The sequence below is a fragment of the Aspergillus nomiae genome, assembly GCF_001204775.2.
Source record: "Aspergillus nomiae NRRL 13137 chromosome Unknown contig00034, whole genome shotgun sequence".
NCBI classification, from domain to species: Eukaryota; Fungi; Ascomycota; class Eurotiomycetes; order Eurotiales; family Aspergillaceae; genus Aspergillus; species Aspergillus nomiae.
In genome coordinates this window covers 31,479-48,225 of record NW_015378089.1, presented here as the reverse complement: position 1 = coordinate 48,225, position 16,747 = coordinate 31,479, and the positions used below count along the sequence as shown (strand labels likewise).

Here is a 16,747-nt window from a genome sequence, read left to right as displayed (position 1 = left end):
CTTGAGATGGAACCCGCAGCCAAAGTGTTTCCCTTCTGCTACTGCCATGTGTCTGAGAAATACAGTTATTGATCTCACGGCTGGGATGAACAACCAAGCAGCCATTGTTCAAGGGGACGACTACAGGAGCTACCAAGACATTATGGCTGTCGTTAATTCGAATGCTACTGGTAACCGCCACATCACCTAAACCTCAATATTACAGTTAGCCAGAGCTGTCGACTGTGATTCCATGGGAGCATGTAGATAGCAACCTTAAAATCGTTGTGCTCGCGGCGGTACAAAGGCCTCTTGTTTCGCCTTTTATATAAAACTGTGACTGTTTATCATAAAAGCTTGATGGAAGGGCTGTCCTCACAATACCTAAACTATGTTTGTCGAGCCCGGGGAATGGTCAAAACCTACACAATTAAGGATGACAGTGCACCCTCGAAGCCTGGTAAAGGAGTTTGCAATATTTACATTTTATGTAGAACGCTGAAACCCACATCGATAATCTTCAGTGGTAATCTATCTGCGAAGTGTAAAAGCTTTGCTGCGTGCAGAAACCCATATATAAAAACATTTCATAAACACAATATGCCAGAGTGACGACAGAGGTGCTTAGAGCCAGAGGCCTATGTAACCTGCCCGTCCACCAAGTGCAATTTTCTCGAACCCACGTCGCGCAGCATGCTGGAATGACTATCGCCATCTTGTACACATCCTTGGCGCGACTGCAACCCATGTTCCCCCGAGAAACTGAGCATGATGTCTATAGTCAACACTAGGTATCATGCTCAAAAGTCATTATAAGCGGTATCATCCGCATGCATTCCAATAAACGAGGTCATAATTGCTCAGACAAGTTCAGGTGGAAGAAGCGTCAATAACACGTTGGGATGTCTGTACTTCTGGAGATAGACTTTTCAAGGCCGAGGCCAGTTCGTCCGCAGCCTGCTGGAGAGCATCGTCAGAAAGCGGCTGCAATGCGTCCAGAATGAATAGAACACGCGTGGTGTCGTTCGTCAGCGCCGTGCGTGGACCCTGTCGCCAATTCCAGCGGCGGCACGTAATGCCAGTATTATCACACCAGATCGGCTCTCCGGGTGCAGCCAGCTCGGTCTGGGGCTCTCCCCCCGAGAAAGTCTGGAACGGCTCCTGACCGGTGGCACGCACCAGGAATGGCGCTCCATCGTACTTGTCAAGGTCCTCGCCACCGAACGGGATCTGATGCTTGACCGAAATTGCGTTGTATATGTCGGTTAACCGGTTGACCCGTGGTAGGCCAGTCGCTGCACGCCGGGACAAGGCCTCTAAACTGTTGCGTGTCTTTTGGGGCTTGGCTCCGAAAGCTTTATACGCCTCCCGCCAGGCGGCGATATGCGGAAATTCCGTCACGGGCGATTTTGACAGCAGTTCTTTGACTATCTCCTCTGCTTCCTGCAGAAAGGTCTCGCTAGACTCATCGCTAGGCCCTGGAGGGATACCCTCTACCACCATCAAGAGGGCGCGGTAATCTGGACGCAGCTGGAAGATTTCCGGGGCGACACGCGCCGACTGCAGCAATTGCTGTGCGGTTTGTGTACTGCCCATAGCTAAATTGGGGTTAAAGTAATGAAGGGAGATTTCTTCAGTCGACAGTATGAGAGACAAGGGACCAGGTAAATAGGATCAGTGGGCAGTATGTTTAATCAAGCAAAAGACAGATACGCTGGCCATTTGCTTGAAAATCGTATTTATATAGGGCTGGCGAAGGAGTGGGTCCAGACCCACTCCCATCAACTTCCTAAATGAGTAAGGAACCGGAAAGGCTTCAAGGTTTCACATCCTCGTTAAGTAGTATAGTAGTGCAACAAGGACGCGCAAAGATTTTCAGCTCGTGGCAAATGTGTTATCACCCCTGCCGGCCTGCCAGAGGAATTGCACTTCGCTAGATGGTCTACGTATATCACTCGTGGAGGCAGCCTTGGCTGCTGGGTTTGACGAGGTGCACTGCATCTCTAAGTAATCAGCAGCTATTCTTGAAGAAGATGTGCTGCTTTCTACCTGAGTACTGTTTTGCTCATCGATTGTGGGGGTGGCAGTAGTGTATGTCCTGCCCCCTACGCACTTTTTTTTTTTTTCTTTTTCTCAGACTCTGGTTAATGTTGTACAGGAGACGGCAAATCAGACTCGCCTGTGTACCAGACGGTAAGGATTGACAAATTGTAGAATATAAGATCCACGGGATAGACCAAAATCCGAAGATAGTAAGAATAGCCAAGTTTTAGTTGTGTAAAGTTTCTTATTGGTAGCGGTAGAGGTTATCGGAAGTATTGTCTGTTACTATTGTCGATTGCAGGGGTTTGGTATAGGCCGTATATATGCTCATATCATACTGCTCGATATTTGTATCGAAACTGATACTATCCATTCAAGAAAGTATCTAAGTACCAGCTTTTCTAGACTTCTGGTAGATAAAAGTCTGAAAGGGGACTAAAGTGCGGTATCTTTATTGGGTAGCTCGCTGTGAGTATAGTGCAAAGCATAGCTTTCCCAAGTTAAAGTAATCGCGGCTGCGGATATTGAGATATAGATATTTCAGAAGGCTCTGTCTGGGTAAATACTCATACCCGGTGCTAGAGCCGTCCCCAAAGCTGTCCCCAGTTCCTATGACAAGGGCGTTGTGTTGATGAAATACGCCATAGATAGGAATTCAATAGAACGTGTATTGTTAATCGTAGTAGTATTGGGTTATTACGATGGCCAGTGACCCAAGGGAGATTACCGTAGCTCAAGACGAGTGGAGCGCTTCAGCCGACCATCCATGTAGTATGTACGAGCAGTACCTGAACAATAAATTACAGCAGAGGCGTATCAGAGGCGTCTGAAAGTTACGGAACTGACAACCGCTTGGCGCCAAGTCTCCTAGAATGGTGTAGTCACCTGCCGATTAAAGTTAGTCTCGATTTTGCCTTCGGGGACGAGCTGATTCGTAAGTATCGGGAATACACAGGATTCAACCCTCGCGAACATCATTCTCTGTCTCTCTTCTTTAACTTACATCGTACCTTCAAAATTTTCTAGAAATTGTTGAAAAATGGTATGATAAGCTTTGCACCCAGACTTGTAACAGAAGTGCCGGATAACAAGAAGGATTGTCTTTAATCGGTGGAGTGATAAAAATATGTACATGGCTGTGAGGCTACAGGACCTGTAGAAATATATTTGAGATATCGTCTACAGCCCATTTGGATTTCAACTCTTGAATTCCGAGTCCTTTCATCATATCGTAAGAGGACCTAATATCAGATCAATGCACATGGACCCCACCGTGGCTCACAGAGATGAGAATTTTTAGAATTTACTTCAAGGGTGAAAAGCTCATGTTCTTATAGACGAAGAACTGCTCGCCGTAAGTCATTCACTTGACCAGAGAGACCCGTCAATTTGTGCTGAAACCTCGGCGTCCCATTTTTTATCTGTTGGTCTGATTTCATTTGTGTTTCACAGAGGCACCGTCTTCTCATACTTATACTAGGGGAATTAGGTGGAAGATGTGAAACAGCATTCAGTAATACCCTAGAGATCCATAAGACTACCGTCACAACGCTGATCTAGACGCATCAAATAGCCACGGGTCGACCAGCGATGCACCAGACTCTATCCACCCCAGAGTTTTTAGAGTCAATTCTATTGCATCTGGACCTTCGTGCACTCCTGACGTCCGCCCAAAGAACCTGTCAGGTATGGCAAAATCTAATACAGGAGGCACCGGGATTGCAGAGAGCTCTTGTGATGGGGATTCCCACGGTCGCAAAGTGCAGTCTTTAAGCTGGCGCGGTGGCATTCGTTCTGTGGCGTGTTTGGCGTCTGTCTCTATTACGAGGTTCCGGTGCGTGAGGGAATACGTAGTCAATATCAGGCACTCGTGGCGAGGCTAATTAGAGCATATCTTAGAGATCTCGCAAAACGCGAGACGGTCTACGCATGGAAACGCTGTTCGAGCATATCCTCTTTGCCCCAAAACTCGGCTTGGGCTTATTGAAAGCGCCAAGGATTGCCTGGTGGGGGTGCGATACGTCGGACGGGTCAACTGTGAGACATCTCGAGAGCTTGGGGGACTTTGTTGTCGATGCCGATATCCTGGTCTCCTCCAGTAGCAGTCATGGCTGCGAGCCCCCCGATTCCCGGGAGGAGGACCATACTTTGGCAGCACGATTGGACTTGCAGGGATGGCATGGTTATCAGGGATTGATGGGAGATGTACGCCAGCTGCAATTCCAGTTTGGCCGCGAGATAGACGAGGATCTGTAGAGGTCTAGATCGTTCGTTTGACTCATAAGGACAAGCGGATCAGCCATCCGATGAGTCCCGGAATCGCACCCCGACTCGACGATTTGGGAAGAAATTTCCCTGGCCAACTCATCGTGATGACTGTTGCTCCAGCCCCGCAGCGCCCTAGACCCTCATAAATTCCCAGATCAGTTCAGGATGACCTCGCACACTTCATACGTCCTCCCTACCATGGCTGCATCAGATCGTGGAAAGGATTTTGTGTCTTCCGGAGTGGAAATCAACCATCCAGCAGTCGGTGCCAGTGAGTCTCGCCGACCGGTGGATGGCTTCCAAGTGGAGGACGATCGTACGGTCCTGCAGGAGACAACTACCGATGCAGACGCGTTCCCAGATGGCGGTTATCGCTCCTGGCTCGTGGTTCTGGGCTCGTTTTTGCTGCTGATGTCGTCCTACGGGCTGATGAACTCGGTCGGGGTGTTACAATCCTATCTGGAATCTCACCAACTAGCGAACTACTCGAGCCAGAATGTCGGTTGGATCTCAGGGCTCTTTGTCTTTGTTTCGCTGGGGCTGGGTGTCTTCGTGGGCCCCTTGTTCGACACCTACGGACCGAGAGAACTGGTCTCCGCCGGGTCGGCCTTTTATGTGCTGAGTCTATTCCTGACCGCGGAATGCACCGAGTATTGGCATTTCATCATTTGCTTCGGCATCATGGCAGGCATCGGGGGTGCGTTCACGAGCACTATTGGGATGTCCTGTGTCCCACACTGGTTCCAGGCGCGCGCCGGCATGGCGATCGGAACGGCCATGGCGGGCGCAGGTCTAGGCGGCGTGGTCTTCCCTTTTATCTTAAAGGGTGCCTTTGCCAATTTGGGCTTCCAGTGGGGAATGCGCATCGTCGCCTTGGTCATCCTGGTGCTGTGCGGACTCGCCTCGTTCCTCGTCAAGTCCCGCCTCCCCAAGGGACAGCTGAAGGCGGCGATCGATATTCGGTGCTTCAAGGACTCTCGCTTCACGCTACTAAGCTGTGGGATCTTCGGTAGGTTCTTTGCGATCCGTCGATGTTATTATATCGCTAACAGCAGTAGCACTCGAATTGGAAATGTTTGCCCTCATCGGGCTCTTTCCCACGTACGTCATCAAACAGGGCTTCAATACCAGTGCGAGTGTGTATACCTTGGTGGTGCTCAATGTGTATGTTTTCCCGTTGAGTTGATATCGGCTCATTCGTTCTCACAAGAGCTATAGATGCTCCTGCATCGGTCGACTCCTCGCCGGCCGGGTCGCCGATCGATACGGTCGCTTGAACGTCCTCATTATCTTGATTCTATCGGCAGTTCTGACGATGTTTACAATCCTGTACCCGTTCAGCCGACATCTATCAGCACTGTATATCTTTAGCGCCCTATATGGTCTCTGTTCAGGGTCGTTCATAAGCCTTGCTCCTGTCTGCATTCGGCAGGTGTCCAATGCAAAAGAGATCGGGATGAGGTTTGGGACATGCTACTGTCTGGTGAGCTTCGCGTGAGTATCACCTCGGGTGCCAGTGTGTATGGACATTATACTGACAGCGCTAGGACGTTGATCTGTATCCCGATCGGAGGGGAGATGTTGGAGAAAGTTGGGTCGCGGATTGTAGTTATCTGGCTTGCATGCGTGCTCTTGTTCTCCATGTTTCTATTTATGACTGCGCGGTGGGCGTGTCTCGACTACAAGTGGCATTGGCGGATTCGCATCTAGCTCTTGGGCTACGATGGGCCTGAGACATGACCCAAAGTCACCAATCAGTCTGGCACTTGTGGGGATCCCTGCAGGAAACAAGCTAAATGCGGCGACTTGGATATGCAGATCGGAATCCTACAATGGCACTCTGGTGATTTGTCATCTGCAAGGTTGCTCCAGCCTCCTAAACAAGGGATGAATCCTCTCCAGCCCACCTCCAACATTCTTTCACACCCTCAATCAGAAGGAAAGTCACAGCGGAGATGCATTTGTACATATCTGTGCTGGTTTGGTTAGCCTGTGGACCGCTGGCCCTCCTAGCCGCCAGTATCTATGATTTCTCACCGGAGCAAGTGGACCAGGGCATCGCTCTGCGGCAGCTTGCCCGTGAGGCGACTGAAAATATCAAGAGAGATAGGACAGGGGGCTGCCGACCCGAAGATGCCCAGATACGTAAAGAATGGTATATCTTACAGCGGTCGACGTTCTTTCCTGTTGACATAAGAGATTTAACCTTTCAGTAGGCGTGAGCTGACCCCAGAGGAAAGACAGCAGTTCATCGACGCTGTTCGGTGCCTGCAGAGGATTCCAACCACTTTGTCAGCCGATCTTCATCAGATTTATCCCGGGATACAGACTCGGTATGACGAATTTCTGGCCACACACATCAATCTGACCAGTGTTATCCACATGACTGTAAGATTCGACTATTTCGCGCGAATAGAACGTTGAGAACCATGGTTGTCTGACAAGTACAGGCGGACTTCCTTGCCTGGCATCGGTATTTCATCCACACATTTGAGCAGGATCTCAAATCCAAATGCGACTACGCTGGATCCCTTCCGTACTGGGATTGGGGGTTGGACGCCGAGAATCCTCAGCTCTCCGTGCTGTTCAATGGGGACGAGTATAGCATGGGATCGAACGGGGTGTTTATACCGAACAGGGATCCGGCATACTGGCCCTCCATCAAGGAGTACATCCCAGTTGGTACGGGCGGAGGGTGTGTGTACGAGGGGCCCTTCTCGAACTATACCATCAACATGGGTCCTATTGATGGCGCGGGCCAAAAGCCAGTGAACTACCGCTTCGAGTATCATCCACACTGCCTCAAACGCGACATCAACCCAACTGTCACACGATCTTCCGTGACCTTTCGCCACATCACAGAGCTGATCCTGTCGTATGACACCATCGACTGGTTCCAGGGTGTGATGCAGAGAGATCCTCGGTTTTCTGTCCCCTCTGTGCCGTACGGCGTTCACCGCGGCGGGCACGTTGGGGTCGGTATGGTCATGGGAGATGCAGCTGGTAGTCCCGGCGATCCAATGTTCTATCTGCACCATGCGCAGATTGATCGAGTGTGGACCATCTGGCAGGGACTGGACCTAGACAAGAGAAGGCATGCCATCTGGGGCACGCACACCATCGTCGACACGCCCCCGACGGCGAATATGACGTTGGACGAGATGATTCATTTTGGATTTGCCGCTGAGCCGGTGAGATTCCGGGACCTGATGGATACGCTTGACGGGCCATTTTGTTATTATTATAGTTGAATACGCAAGCGCTACAGGACGGCGAATGCACAGTAGATTATGGGTGTTCTTCATTCGCTCATATAGTTGATATAATACAAAACGCTCGGCCGGGACCCAGTCCCCAGCCATGCAAAGGTCTATCTCTATTTACAAAAAAAGACAGTCGCGGGCGCGATTCCTGAGGGCCGTCCAGGGCACTCGAGAGTCAGGCGCTCACTCGCGTACGGTGTCCGTGTTGAATCGGCAGCGTCGCTCGCAGTGTAGAACGACATACAGTGTGCGATATATCATACAAGCCAGTCCACAAAGCGTTCCCAAACATTCTGGGGAGGACGCCTTTGCACCAGGATTTCCCCTTCTTGCAGACGGCCCGACCACAAATCCATATCGGCAGCCCGGACAAACTAGACATTTCATACGGTCAGCGAACTTCCTTAACCAAGAGACTGCGAGAGCCGTCCAACTAACCTTAGTACGTTTGATGAGCTTCCATAAGATAATCGGTACAATGAAGATGGGGATGCCGATGTACGACGCCACAAAGTCCGACGAAGACCAATTACCCTTCAAGAAGACGGGGAATCCAGCGACTAAAGTGATGATGGTGGAGCCAATAAATCCTACCCAGGCAGCATAGGGTTGCAGGGGTGCCTTCCACGGAAGTGTATCACGAGAGATACCCTGCCTTTTCATCGCAGCGTGGAAACGAATGTAACAGAAGGAGAGCGTGGCCCATGCGATCAATCCAGCCACCGTGCTGAGATTCAGAAGCCAGGAAAATGCCTGTGCTGCGCCGCCAGAGCCGAGACCTAACGGTTGTTTTCCATTAGTACATGATGAACTAGTGATGGTATGAGGGAACTGGACCCGGTGATATTTGACTTACTCAGGTACGCCAATGGCCCAAACAGCCAAGCGGTAATGACAGCGACGTAGGGCACGCCTTTCTTGGTAACGCGGCCGAAGAATTGGGGTAGCTGGTGGTCCGTGGTCATGGCCACTATCATGCGTGAGCCCACCCAGCAGTACGAGTTACCAGCGGACCATGCGGCAACAAGAATGCATGCATTGACAATCGACGGCAGGGCATTGATGCCAGCCTCCTTGATGGCGATCACGAAGGGCGAGCTGTTCGCGTTATCGGAGCCCGAGACGAGGGCTGGGTTGCGTGGATCAACAATGATGCCAATCAGCAGGGCACCAAGGATATAAAAGAAGGCGATGCGGTATGTCACACGGCGCGCAGCCTTTGGGATCGCGTGATGGGGATTGACTGACTCCGCGGCGGTGATAACCACGGTCTCGACACCGATGAAGCTGAAGGAAGCGTTGACAAAGGACGACAGAAAGCCCAGAAAGTGACCCGTAGGACCGGTGATGCCGTTATAATTTGTCCATGGCCCAGGATTATTCCAATAGCGGAAGCCGATAGCATCGTTGTTCGCTCCACCAGCCGTGATCACAATGGACACAATCACTAAGCCGAGGAAGCAGAGGACCTTGACCGCACCGCCAAAGACTTCTGTTTCGCCATAGAACCGCACACTCATTAGATTGCTGGCCAGGATCAGTACTAGACCCACCGTGATGACCACGGCCGGTGTGAGGTCAGTCCAATAAGAGACAATGACAGCAGCAGCGGAGACCTCCGAGGCGATAGCAATCGTATAACAGTATCCATAGGAGATGGCTAGCGAGAACCCGACAGCCGGATCGATGAAGCGAGTGGCCCAGTGAGGGAAGGATCCGGCTGTGGGCAGTAGCGTTGCCAGCTCGCCGATGCTCTGCATCACACACCATAGCACCAGGCCCACGACGATATATGCCAGTAATAAGCCAGCCGGACCGGCCTTGGCATACGCCGCGCCTGTTCCCACAAACAGACCGGTGCCAATTCCACTGCAGAAACCAATCATGGTGACATGGTAATTCCGGAGACGGCGTTGCGTCGCTCCGCGACCACCCACATTGAGCTGGAGTTCGTCCTTGGGAGGCGCATCATACTCATTGTAGCCAGTGGGCTCAATAGCCTCCTCAGCCAAGGTGGACTTCTCCATGATCTGCCTGGGAATATTGGGTGGGATGGATGAACGAGTGTGGGAATCCTTTCCCTACGCAGAATTACCCCAGAGATAAAAAGGCATGTCCCCATGCCGGGCAAAGCTTCTTTTTTTCGCCTCCCAGAATTTCTCGCCAATCGCAACATCGCGCTTTCATCTTGCATGATCTTTGGTTCTCCCCACTAGTGGAGTTGTTGAGGGAGTATAATTGGCTCTGAGAGCGGATTCCTGACGCGATGCCGGACGAGCCAACGATTCATGCCGGATGATATGAGGCTATGACTAAGGCTCGGCTCCGGTATTCGGCTTCGCTTCTGCAGAATTTTTCCTGGCCGGGATTGATTTCCATTGGATTTTTGCCTTGAAGGGCTGGCTTGGCTTTCCATTATGATAACTGAGCTAGTTATGAAAATCCACTATGGATTGTCAGCTCAGTACTATGGAATGAGTGTCACAGCCTCTTCACTCTCAAGCACATCATGATCATGCTCTACTCCGTAGACCCCCTGCCAACATTGTTATACTCCACATAGAGCGGGTACTCAACGGCCAATTAACCAATTGTACAGAATACTTATGCTAGACAGTACCTTATCAACTTGCTCTTTCACAGGTTGCTTGAACAAGTAGCTCACCTGAAGTCTTGGCAGTGAGTCTGGAAAATATTATGCGTTGGAGTTACGGCTTCTGTACCCACTGCTCCCCGTGTCGGCCCGTCATCCAGCATACTGCGAGACCTGTTGTGAACAAGATTTGCTTCTTGTAATCGACTTGATCGGAGTGCTGTGGTCTTTGGGCTAAATCAGGTTGGTCATTAGATGCTCTGTTGGGCAGACGTGCAGCCAGCAGGGGGACAATGCGCTGTCCGTGCAGCTTCACTTGGGGTGTCATTGCGCCCTCAATACCGGAAACAAGAAGATGTCCTGTCGGGAGGGATTTTACAACCACCTGGAAATCGATCTGCACGGGAAGTTCCTGGTGTAGTTCTTCTAATTTGCCTCGACGAAGTGAACATAACCCCTTTGAGCAGACAAGAGAAGTGCGAAAAACCAAGCCACGCGTCTCTTAACCCCTCCATAAAGAATAACCCTTCATGATCCATTCCCTTGCGAGTGACAGCCCTGTGATCGACGATTCCTTCACCACTAACTAAATATTTCCAAACCACGAGTCTAATTTCTAGGGGAGATGAAACGGAACACTTCATTTAAAATGAAGTAGCCTCCTTCCCCCTCGGGCTGGAGAAAGAAAGTCTGGCTGTAGGCCGTGGACGTCTGGTCGTCGCTCTAAATTGATTCCATTAGTACCCACCCAACAATCGGAGGGAAAGGAAACATACGTGAATAGTGCCCGATACCACGACGAGGATAGCGTCATCCTTGGAGGGCTGGGCATCAATATGCGTAACCTCATGTTGAACCTTGCCGACCAACAGCTGTAGACAAAATCAATATCTCTCTGGCGGATAAATAATTCTCGTGGCCCACGAACATTCAACTTCTCCATGATGTTGCGCTCACCCTGCACCACCGCGGACTCAAAAGTCAGAATAGACTGCTCACGCTGTTATGTCCCGGTGTATATAGTCAGCTCACTATATTGATGGTGGTGGAAGGAGATAACCATACATAGAGGCTGCGGAGATCCTTGCGCTGGTTATCGAACGTCTGGTTGTAGTACTCAACAAACCGCTCTATCATAGCGATTCCATGTCAGAAGACCCCCTATATCAACCTTTGGGGTAAAGGCGCTGGGAAGTGCAAAGGGACATCACTTACGAGCGGTATATGCGGGGTCTAGAGGAAAAATCGTCTCTTAGCATCATACTACCGTTCTGTAGTTTCCAGACTCACTTACCGGCCATGTTGAATCGATTTGTCTGGGAAGGATGAGGGTGTCTTGCAAGCGGAGCACAGGATGAGACAAGACAGTTATAAGCCCTTCCCCTTCCAACACATCACTGCCACGTACACGGTGATCATTGGGTCCAGGCATGATGAGCTGCAGGGTACGACACGACAAATCATTTGGATCTAGTGCTGCTCCGAATCGATTTCCACGGTGTACACGTCTACATACTGCCCAACCCCTCACGTCAAACCCGAAATACAAAAGTTTGCAGTGTTAATCCGATACTTGCCCTAATTCGCTCGATCAATCAAGAACCATGCTGTGGAAATTTAAACCCCTTCCACCACTGGTCCGTGGTAGACATGTCGGGCCCGAACCACATAGTATACAACGGCGACAATGACCGTCCCGAACGTCCCAACCACGCTATAGTTCATAGACTTATAATATACCACCACTGTTGTGGGCCAGAAGCTAAAGAAAATCACGATAATCATATAGCAAACGGCAAAGACATTGTTGACAACACCCAGAACCCCAGGAATACGGAACGGCCCCCAGAATAACGGAGCATTGGGGACATTGACAGTCATGTCTTCGCATTCACTGCTGGTGCGGATGTGGCCACGAAGACGCCGGTAGAGCAGCAGGGTCCCAACGGTCAGGTATGACAGGTAGAGGCCCGAAACAGCCATAGACAGATGTCCTTCAGCGCGACATCGGAGCCGATATTAATCAGACCGAGGAGACATGAAACAGCCATGGTGAAGCATACAGCGTAAATCGGAATATTCGTGGTAGGAGAGACCTGCAAATACTGGTCATTTACTGCACAAATCAGAATCGGAAGAAAGGAGAGCATGCCTTGCTCCATAACCTCCATCCAGGCACGCCTCGATCACGCGCAAAGGACCAGAACTGGCGAGAGGTCGCAGCTATCATCCCGATTGCAGAACAGATACCAATCACCAGCAAGATGCATACCATGGTCACTACCGAATGGGTTGCCTGCACAAAGACCTCCATATAAGGATATCCAGTAGGGCTGTTGCTCGCTTCCGCAAGGTCACCCATCAGAACAAGACCCCAATCAACAGGCTAAATCCAAGCACACCGTTGATGAGCACAGTAAGTATCAAAGCACGAGGGATAACCACTGAAGCCTTGCGAACTTCCTCGGCCATCTATTATTCCATTTAGAAGCCAGCTTATATGGATCTTTCACAACGAACGCGACTTACATGGACGGCGGCGTCGCCACCAGAAAACGCAAAAACACTACCTTGCATCCCAATGAAGAAAACGATGCCATTGGAGGACCAGCCACCCTCATTTTTCCATGGTGGTAAACACCTCCTGGGCGCTTTTGTGATCCACCATGTAGATTAGTGTGATCAAAATGGCCAAAAACCCAACAATGTGCAAGACAAAAACCAGGTTTTCTAAGCGGGGTAGTAGTTTGCCACCGACCGCATTAACGATCACAGCGACTAGCACGCAGGCCCATAGGATAAGGGTCCCATGGTAGGGTTCGCTCTGATAATTCTTGAAGGTCAAGATAGCGGCCCCCTGAATCTCGGTGCCGGTCAAGAGGGCGATCGATGCAAAGGCGGCTTGCCAAGCAAATACAGCTATCCAGCCTAGAGATATCAATGCCGACCACAGACAATCATCAGAAGAGGTAATACGCACCCGTGATATAGCTATAAAAATTTCATGCAACGGGGGGTGGCAAGCATTGCACACCGATGATATTGTCCCCCGGATGTAGGCGCCCTGCGTGCCACATATCATAGAGCTGATCTATCAATTGTGTAAATGGAAGAGAATCTGCTGAGTCAATTCGTAGGAGAACGTCGGGGCAAGGCGGGGGAAAGAGAAAGATTCACATGGAGACTGGATTAAATTTACACAGGCTCAAGCGGATTATATATTACATATCACTACTCCTTCTGGATTAGAGAAAGTAATAGCTATAGACTGAAATTTCTAATTAGTCAATATTTATTTAGTATCTATTTCTAGAGTTAATATTTTTAAATCTTTCTATAAACTTAACAAAATTAGATAAAAATATTTGGATGAAAGATCTATAATTCTGATATTCGACTCTATATACTAATACAAGATAGATATTATCTAATTACTTTATTACAGTAGAAATATACTATAGATTCTCTCTATATACGCGTCAAGTAGTAGTTCGACAAGAGCGGCATGGCCCTTCATCGCTGCAAAGTGGGTCAAAGGACGTTTGTCCGAAACTGCCAATGGGGGCATGTTTTGGTTGGCACGGCTTTCTGTGCGGCAGGAAACAGGCCATGTCGGATAGCATATACTAAGGCTGGTCCTTGAGAACATGTTGCATTGCGTTCATAGAGATGTGGAATCACGTCATCGTATAATGTGCGGTTGGTACATGCGAGAGAGGCGAGTCGATTTGGGAGATAAGGATAAGAAGAAGCTCATTTGGGAGAGGTGGTAAAGATATTTTGAGTCTTTGTATTGCTGCTTTGCGCGTTCTTGGTAGTGCTGGAGATCATGGAACAGTGTGGTGACAAGAAGGTGGAAATGGCAAAAGGCGTGTTTTGTGTGGATACAAGAAGCGTTGATGAGAGCTAAACCATTCCGGGATTTGAAACGCTCTCGATATGACCCCCAGAAAGATAGGCAGACCAGTCGTAGTCACTCTCCGAGATGTGTAAAGTAAGTAAGAATTTGATCAAACTCTTCCGGCTCCGGTAACTCTGGCGGTGATTCGACTGTGGATATGGGAATGCCCGAGTATTTGTGGTCAACTCCCCCCATCTCCTCGCCATTATTAAAGTTCTCTGCTTCTTCCCAACTTCCTAAAGGATGTTCGAATGCTGGATAAAGTGGACCCAGCTCGTCCAAATTCGGTGTCGATGACTTTACCTCTAGCAGGCCTGGATTTGTAGGTGCATGAACATCAGATAGCTCAGAAGAGCCTGGCATAGGCCTTTGAATCTGTCCGACAATAGGGATCATCCTGGAGGGGTCCAATGGGCATGGTGCCTCTGTCTTGTCATCTGCAGAGAGTAGTACATCAAGGTACAAACAAAGCTCGGAAAACGTTTGAGGGTGCCGCATCAAGATATCGAGGAATGAGGTTGCCATGTTGTCGCTCTTTGCACCTAAGACTGCTGTCATCAGCGCGGGCTTGATCAGCTGAACCACCCGCTGGACAACCGCGGAGAGGTGCATTGTATCGTATCGCAGGCTGTAAATGTAACTCATTTGTTTGAAAAGAGAAAATTTAATGGCATTCTGATGCTGTGTAATTGATTCGCCAGAGACGGCAGCGCTGATGCCCCACAAAATCATTGGCAAGGCGGTAAATGCCATTCTGTTATTTGGAATGACGGTAACATTAGCGGGCAAAGAAGGGTTTCACAGCAGCACAATTGGGATGCTCAACATACACGCTGACCGGAAGATATTCCGACATTCTTGAGTCGATCAATTCTTTGACCTCCTCCGTCATCTTGAGAAGACCACCTTGAAGTTCGGTTCCATACCCTTTGAGGCGAGATTTCTGTGAACGAACCACTTCACATTCTGACAGGATACGTGAAGTGTATGTACATAGAGCCAGGCGCACTGTTCTGCATTGCTCTGTTAGATGCGACAAGAGGATCAAGGAAGTTCTGGCATACTGGGAATGGATTGATATCGAGCCAATAAAAAGCTTGATTGAGGGGTGGGCCAAAGAGCCCTGACACTGTGCCCAGCTCACGAAGCGGTCATTCCAGCAGCTAAAATCATGTTTCAGTTGTTCCAGCCTACTCCACTGGTCATCCATAATCCGTAGGCTTCTAAGCCTCAGGCTCTGTGAGCCAGGATACAACATGGCCAGAATATCCGTGACCACGACAGCAAATTCACAGTGCCACGAGATCAGCGAATTGATAGCCATCTTTGTGTTTGAGTTGTAAACTTCAGAGCCACTGGGCTCCTCTTTAAGGTCATCAAAAAAAGAAAGTCCTTCTGACTTGGCAGCCGGGGATCCAAAATCTGTAATGGACGGCGCGTTCCCAGAGAAATCATCCGGTCTCGCAGAATACACGACCACCATAATCGTTTGAGACGTTCTCTGTCATCTGAGAGCGAAAGTATGTCATACTGATCTGCGTTTCCCGCTTGTGCATGTCGGATCGCAATACCAAGCCATGTTGAGTTGCTTTTCGTATCCCTGTGGGTGTTGTAGTAGCTTAGTAGCAAGGCCGTTTGGGACATTACGACGGGGTCATCGTCCACATTCATACTGTAGAGCCACTGTAGTGCTGCTTAGTATATATAATGTCGAGGGTACAATGTGGGAACATACTGTCACTTTGTGAAATATAGAATCCCGGACGCGACCAACGAGGCCGACCCATACTGGTTTGCAACCTCGAGAGGTATGAACTGGTTTTATAGATCAGTATAAAAACATATGACTTATTCATTTGAGATGTTCTTGGCCATACCGCAGCAGCTGCAAACAGCATTGCCTGTAGCAGCACCAACGGGATTCTCTCGTGAACCTTATGCCGCTGCCGAAATATATGCCAAAACTTTGTCTCATCGAGAATTGGCAAGGTAGGGTGCACGTAAAGAAAATAGTGTCTGACAAAAGTCTCTAACACTGACTGACTCGGTAGATGGAGGCAACCCCGTGCTTCTAGTAGCAAAACATCACACTCTTTAATCTGACCGAGGCGCGAACATTGAACGAAGGAGTAATAAGAGAATGGCAGGTTTGAACTTCCTAGCTTCAGCATGAGCACACGCAGCAATCTGTTACATCGCTTTAGGCAAGATGGGTCTCACCTTTGTTGGTGGTCTGCTGTAAAGAGTGATGCTGACTCGGGAGGTTGGGTTGGACTCCCTGGAGTTGTAGTCTCTTCCGAGGTGGCTTTTTGTGGGTAGAAAATCGCTTCAAGCACTTGACCATATCAAGCCGGCAGTTGGTGCATGGTGAACCGGAGATAGCTAGATCACATCTGACTTTGCGATCATGGCAGGACTGGCAGGCCATAGGAGCACGCTTAGAACCATGGCGTTTCTTTGGAGCAACAGCAGACATCATTATGTCCTCTAAGCTTTGTCCACCTTTAGTGGTGATGTCCAACGATAGACTGGCTGCGACCTTGAAGCTACCTCAGTCGTGGTTTGCTTTACTGTAATTTAATGCTTTGGCAGATTACCCGGCTAACATTGATGGCTACAACACCTAAAGATGTATTGCCGGACAATGACGACCGCAAGATGAATACGCATGTTTCGGTATTACCAAATGGTCATCCGAAA

The 16,747-nt window shown here is 49.5% G+C and overlaps 5 protein-coding genes across 5 annotated transcripts; 1 reads left to right on the top strand and 4 right to left on the bottom strand.

Annotated features, from left to right (window-relative positions):
• Window positions 1-849: 849 nt before the first annotated feature.
• Window positions 850-1,575, bottom strand: ANOM_001628 (B3/B4 domain-containing protein; the record flags this gene model as incomplete). The annotated part of the gene is made up of 1 exon (XM_015546885.1): window positions 850-1,575. The coding sequence occupies one exon, from the start codon at window positions 1,573-1,575 to the stop codon at window positions 850-852; it is 726 nt and encodes a 241-aa protein (XP_015410208.1).
• Window positions 1,576-3,710: 2,135 nt separating this feature from the next.
• Window positions 3,711-7,541, top strand: ANOM_001627 (uncharacterized protein; the record flags this gene model as incomplete). Its single annotated transcript, XM_015546884.1, has 9 exons — window positions 3,711-3,856; window positions 3,924-4,274; window positions 4,419-5,299; window positions 5,349-5,454; window positions 5,509-5,784; window positions 5,838-5,924; window positions 6,227-6,445; window positions 6,507-6,678; window positions 6,741-7,541. 9 exons carry the CDS (start codon window positions 3,711-3,713, stop codon window positions 7,539-7,541), a joined length of 3,039 nt encoding a protein of 1,012 aa, XP_015410212.1.
• Window positions 7,542-7,810: 269 nt separating this feature from the next.
• On the bottom strand, window positions 7,811-9,580 carry ANOM_001626 (putative amino acid permease; the record flags this gene model as incomplete). The annotated part of the gene is made up of 3 exons (XM_015546883.1): window positions 7,811-7,927; window positions 7,992-8,332; window positions 8,410-9,580. 3 exons carry the CDS (start codon window positions 9,578-9,580, stop codon window positions 7,811-7,813), a joined length of 1,629 nt encoding a protein of 542 aa, XP_015410211.1.
• Window positions 9,581-11,763: 2,183 nt separating this feature from the next.
• Window positions 11,764-12,129, bottom strand: ANOM_001625 (uncharacterized protein; the record flags this gene model as incomplete). Its single annotated transcript, XM_015546882.1, has 1 exon — window positions 11,764-12,129. One exon carries the CDS (start codon window positions 12,127-12,129, stop codon window positions 11,764-11,766), a length of 366 nt encoding a protein of 121 aa, XP_015410226.1.
• Window positions 12,130-14,119: 1,990 nt separating this feature from the next.
• Window positions 14,120-16,592, bottom strand: ANOM_001624 (Zn(II)2Cys6 transcription factor domain-containing protein; the record flags this gene model as incomplete). The annotated part of the gene is made up of 6 exons (XM_015546881.1): window positions 14,120-14,801; window positions 14,878-15,060; window positions 15,112-15,507; window positions 15,579-15,730; window positions 15,783-15,862; window positions 16,268-16,592. Coding segments are annotated over 6 exons (1,794 nt in total), but the record flags the coding sequence as incomplete, so codon positions are not given.
• Between the last annotated feature and the right edge of the window lie 155 nt (window positions 16,593-16,747).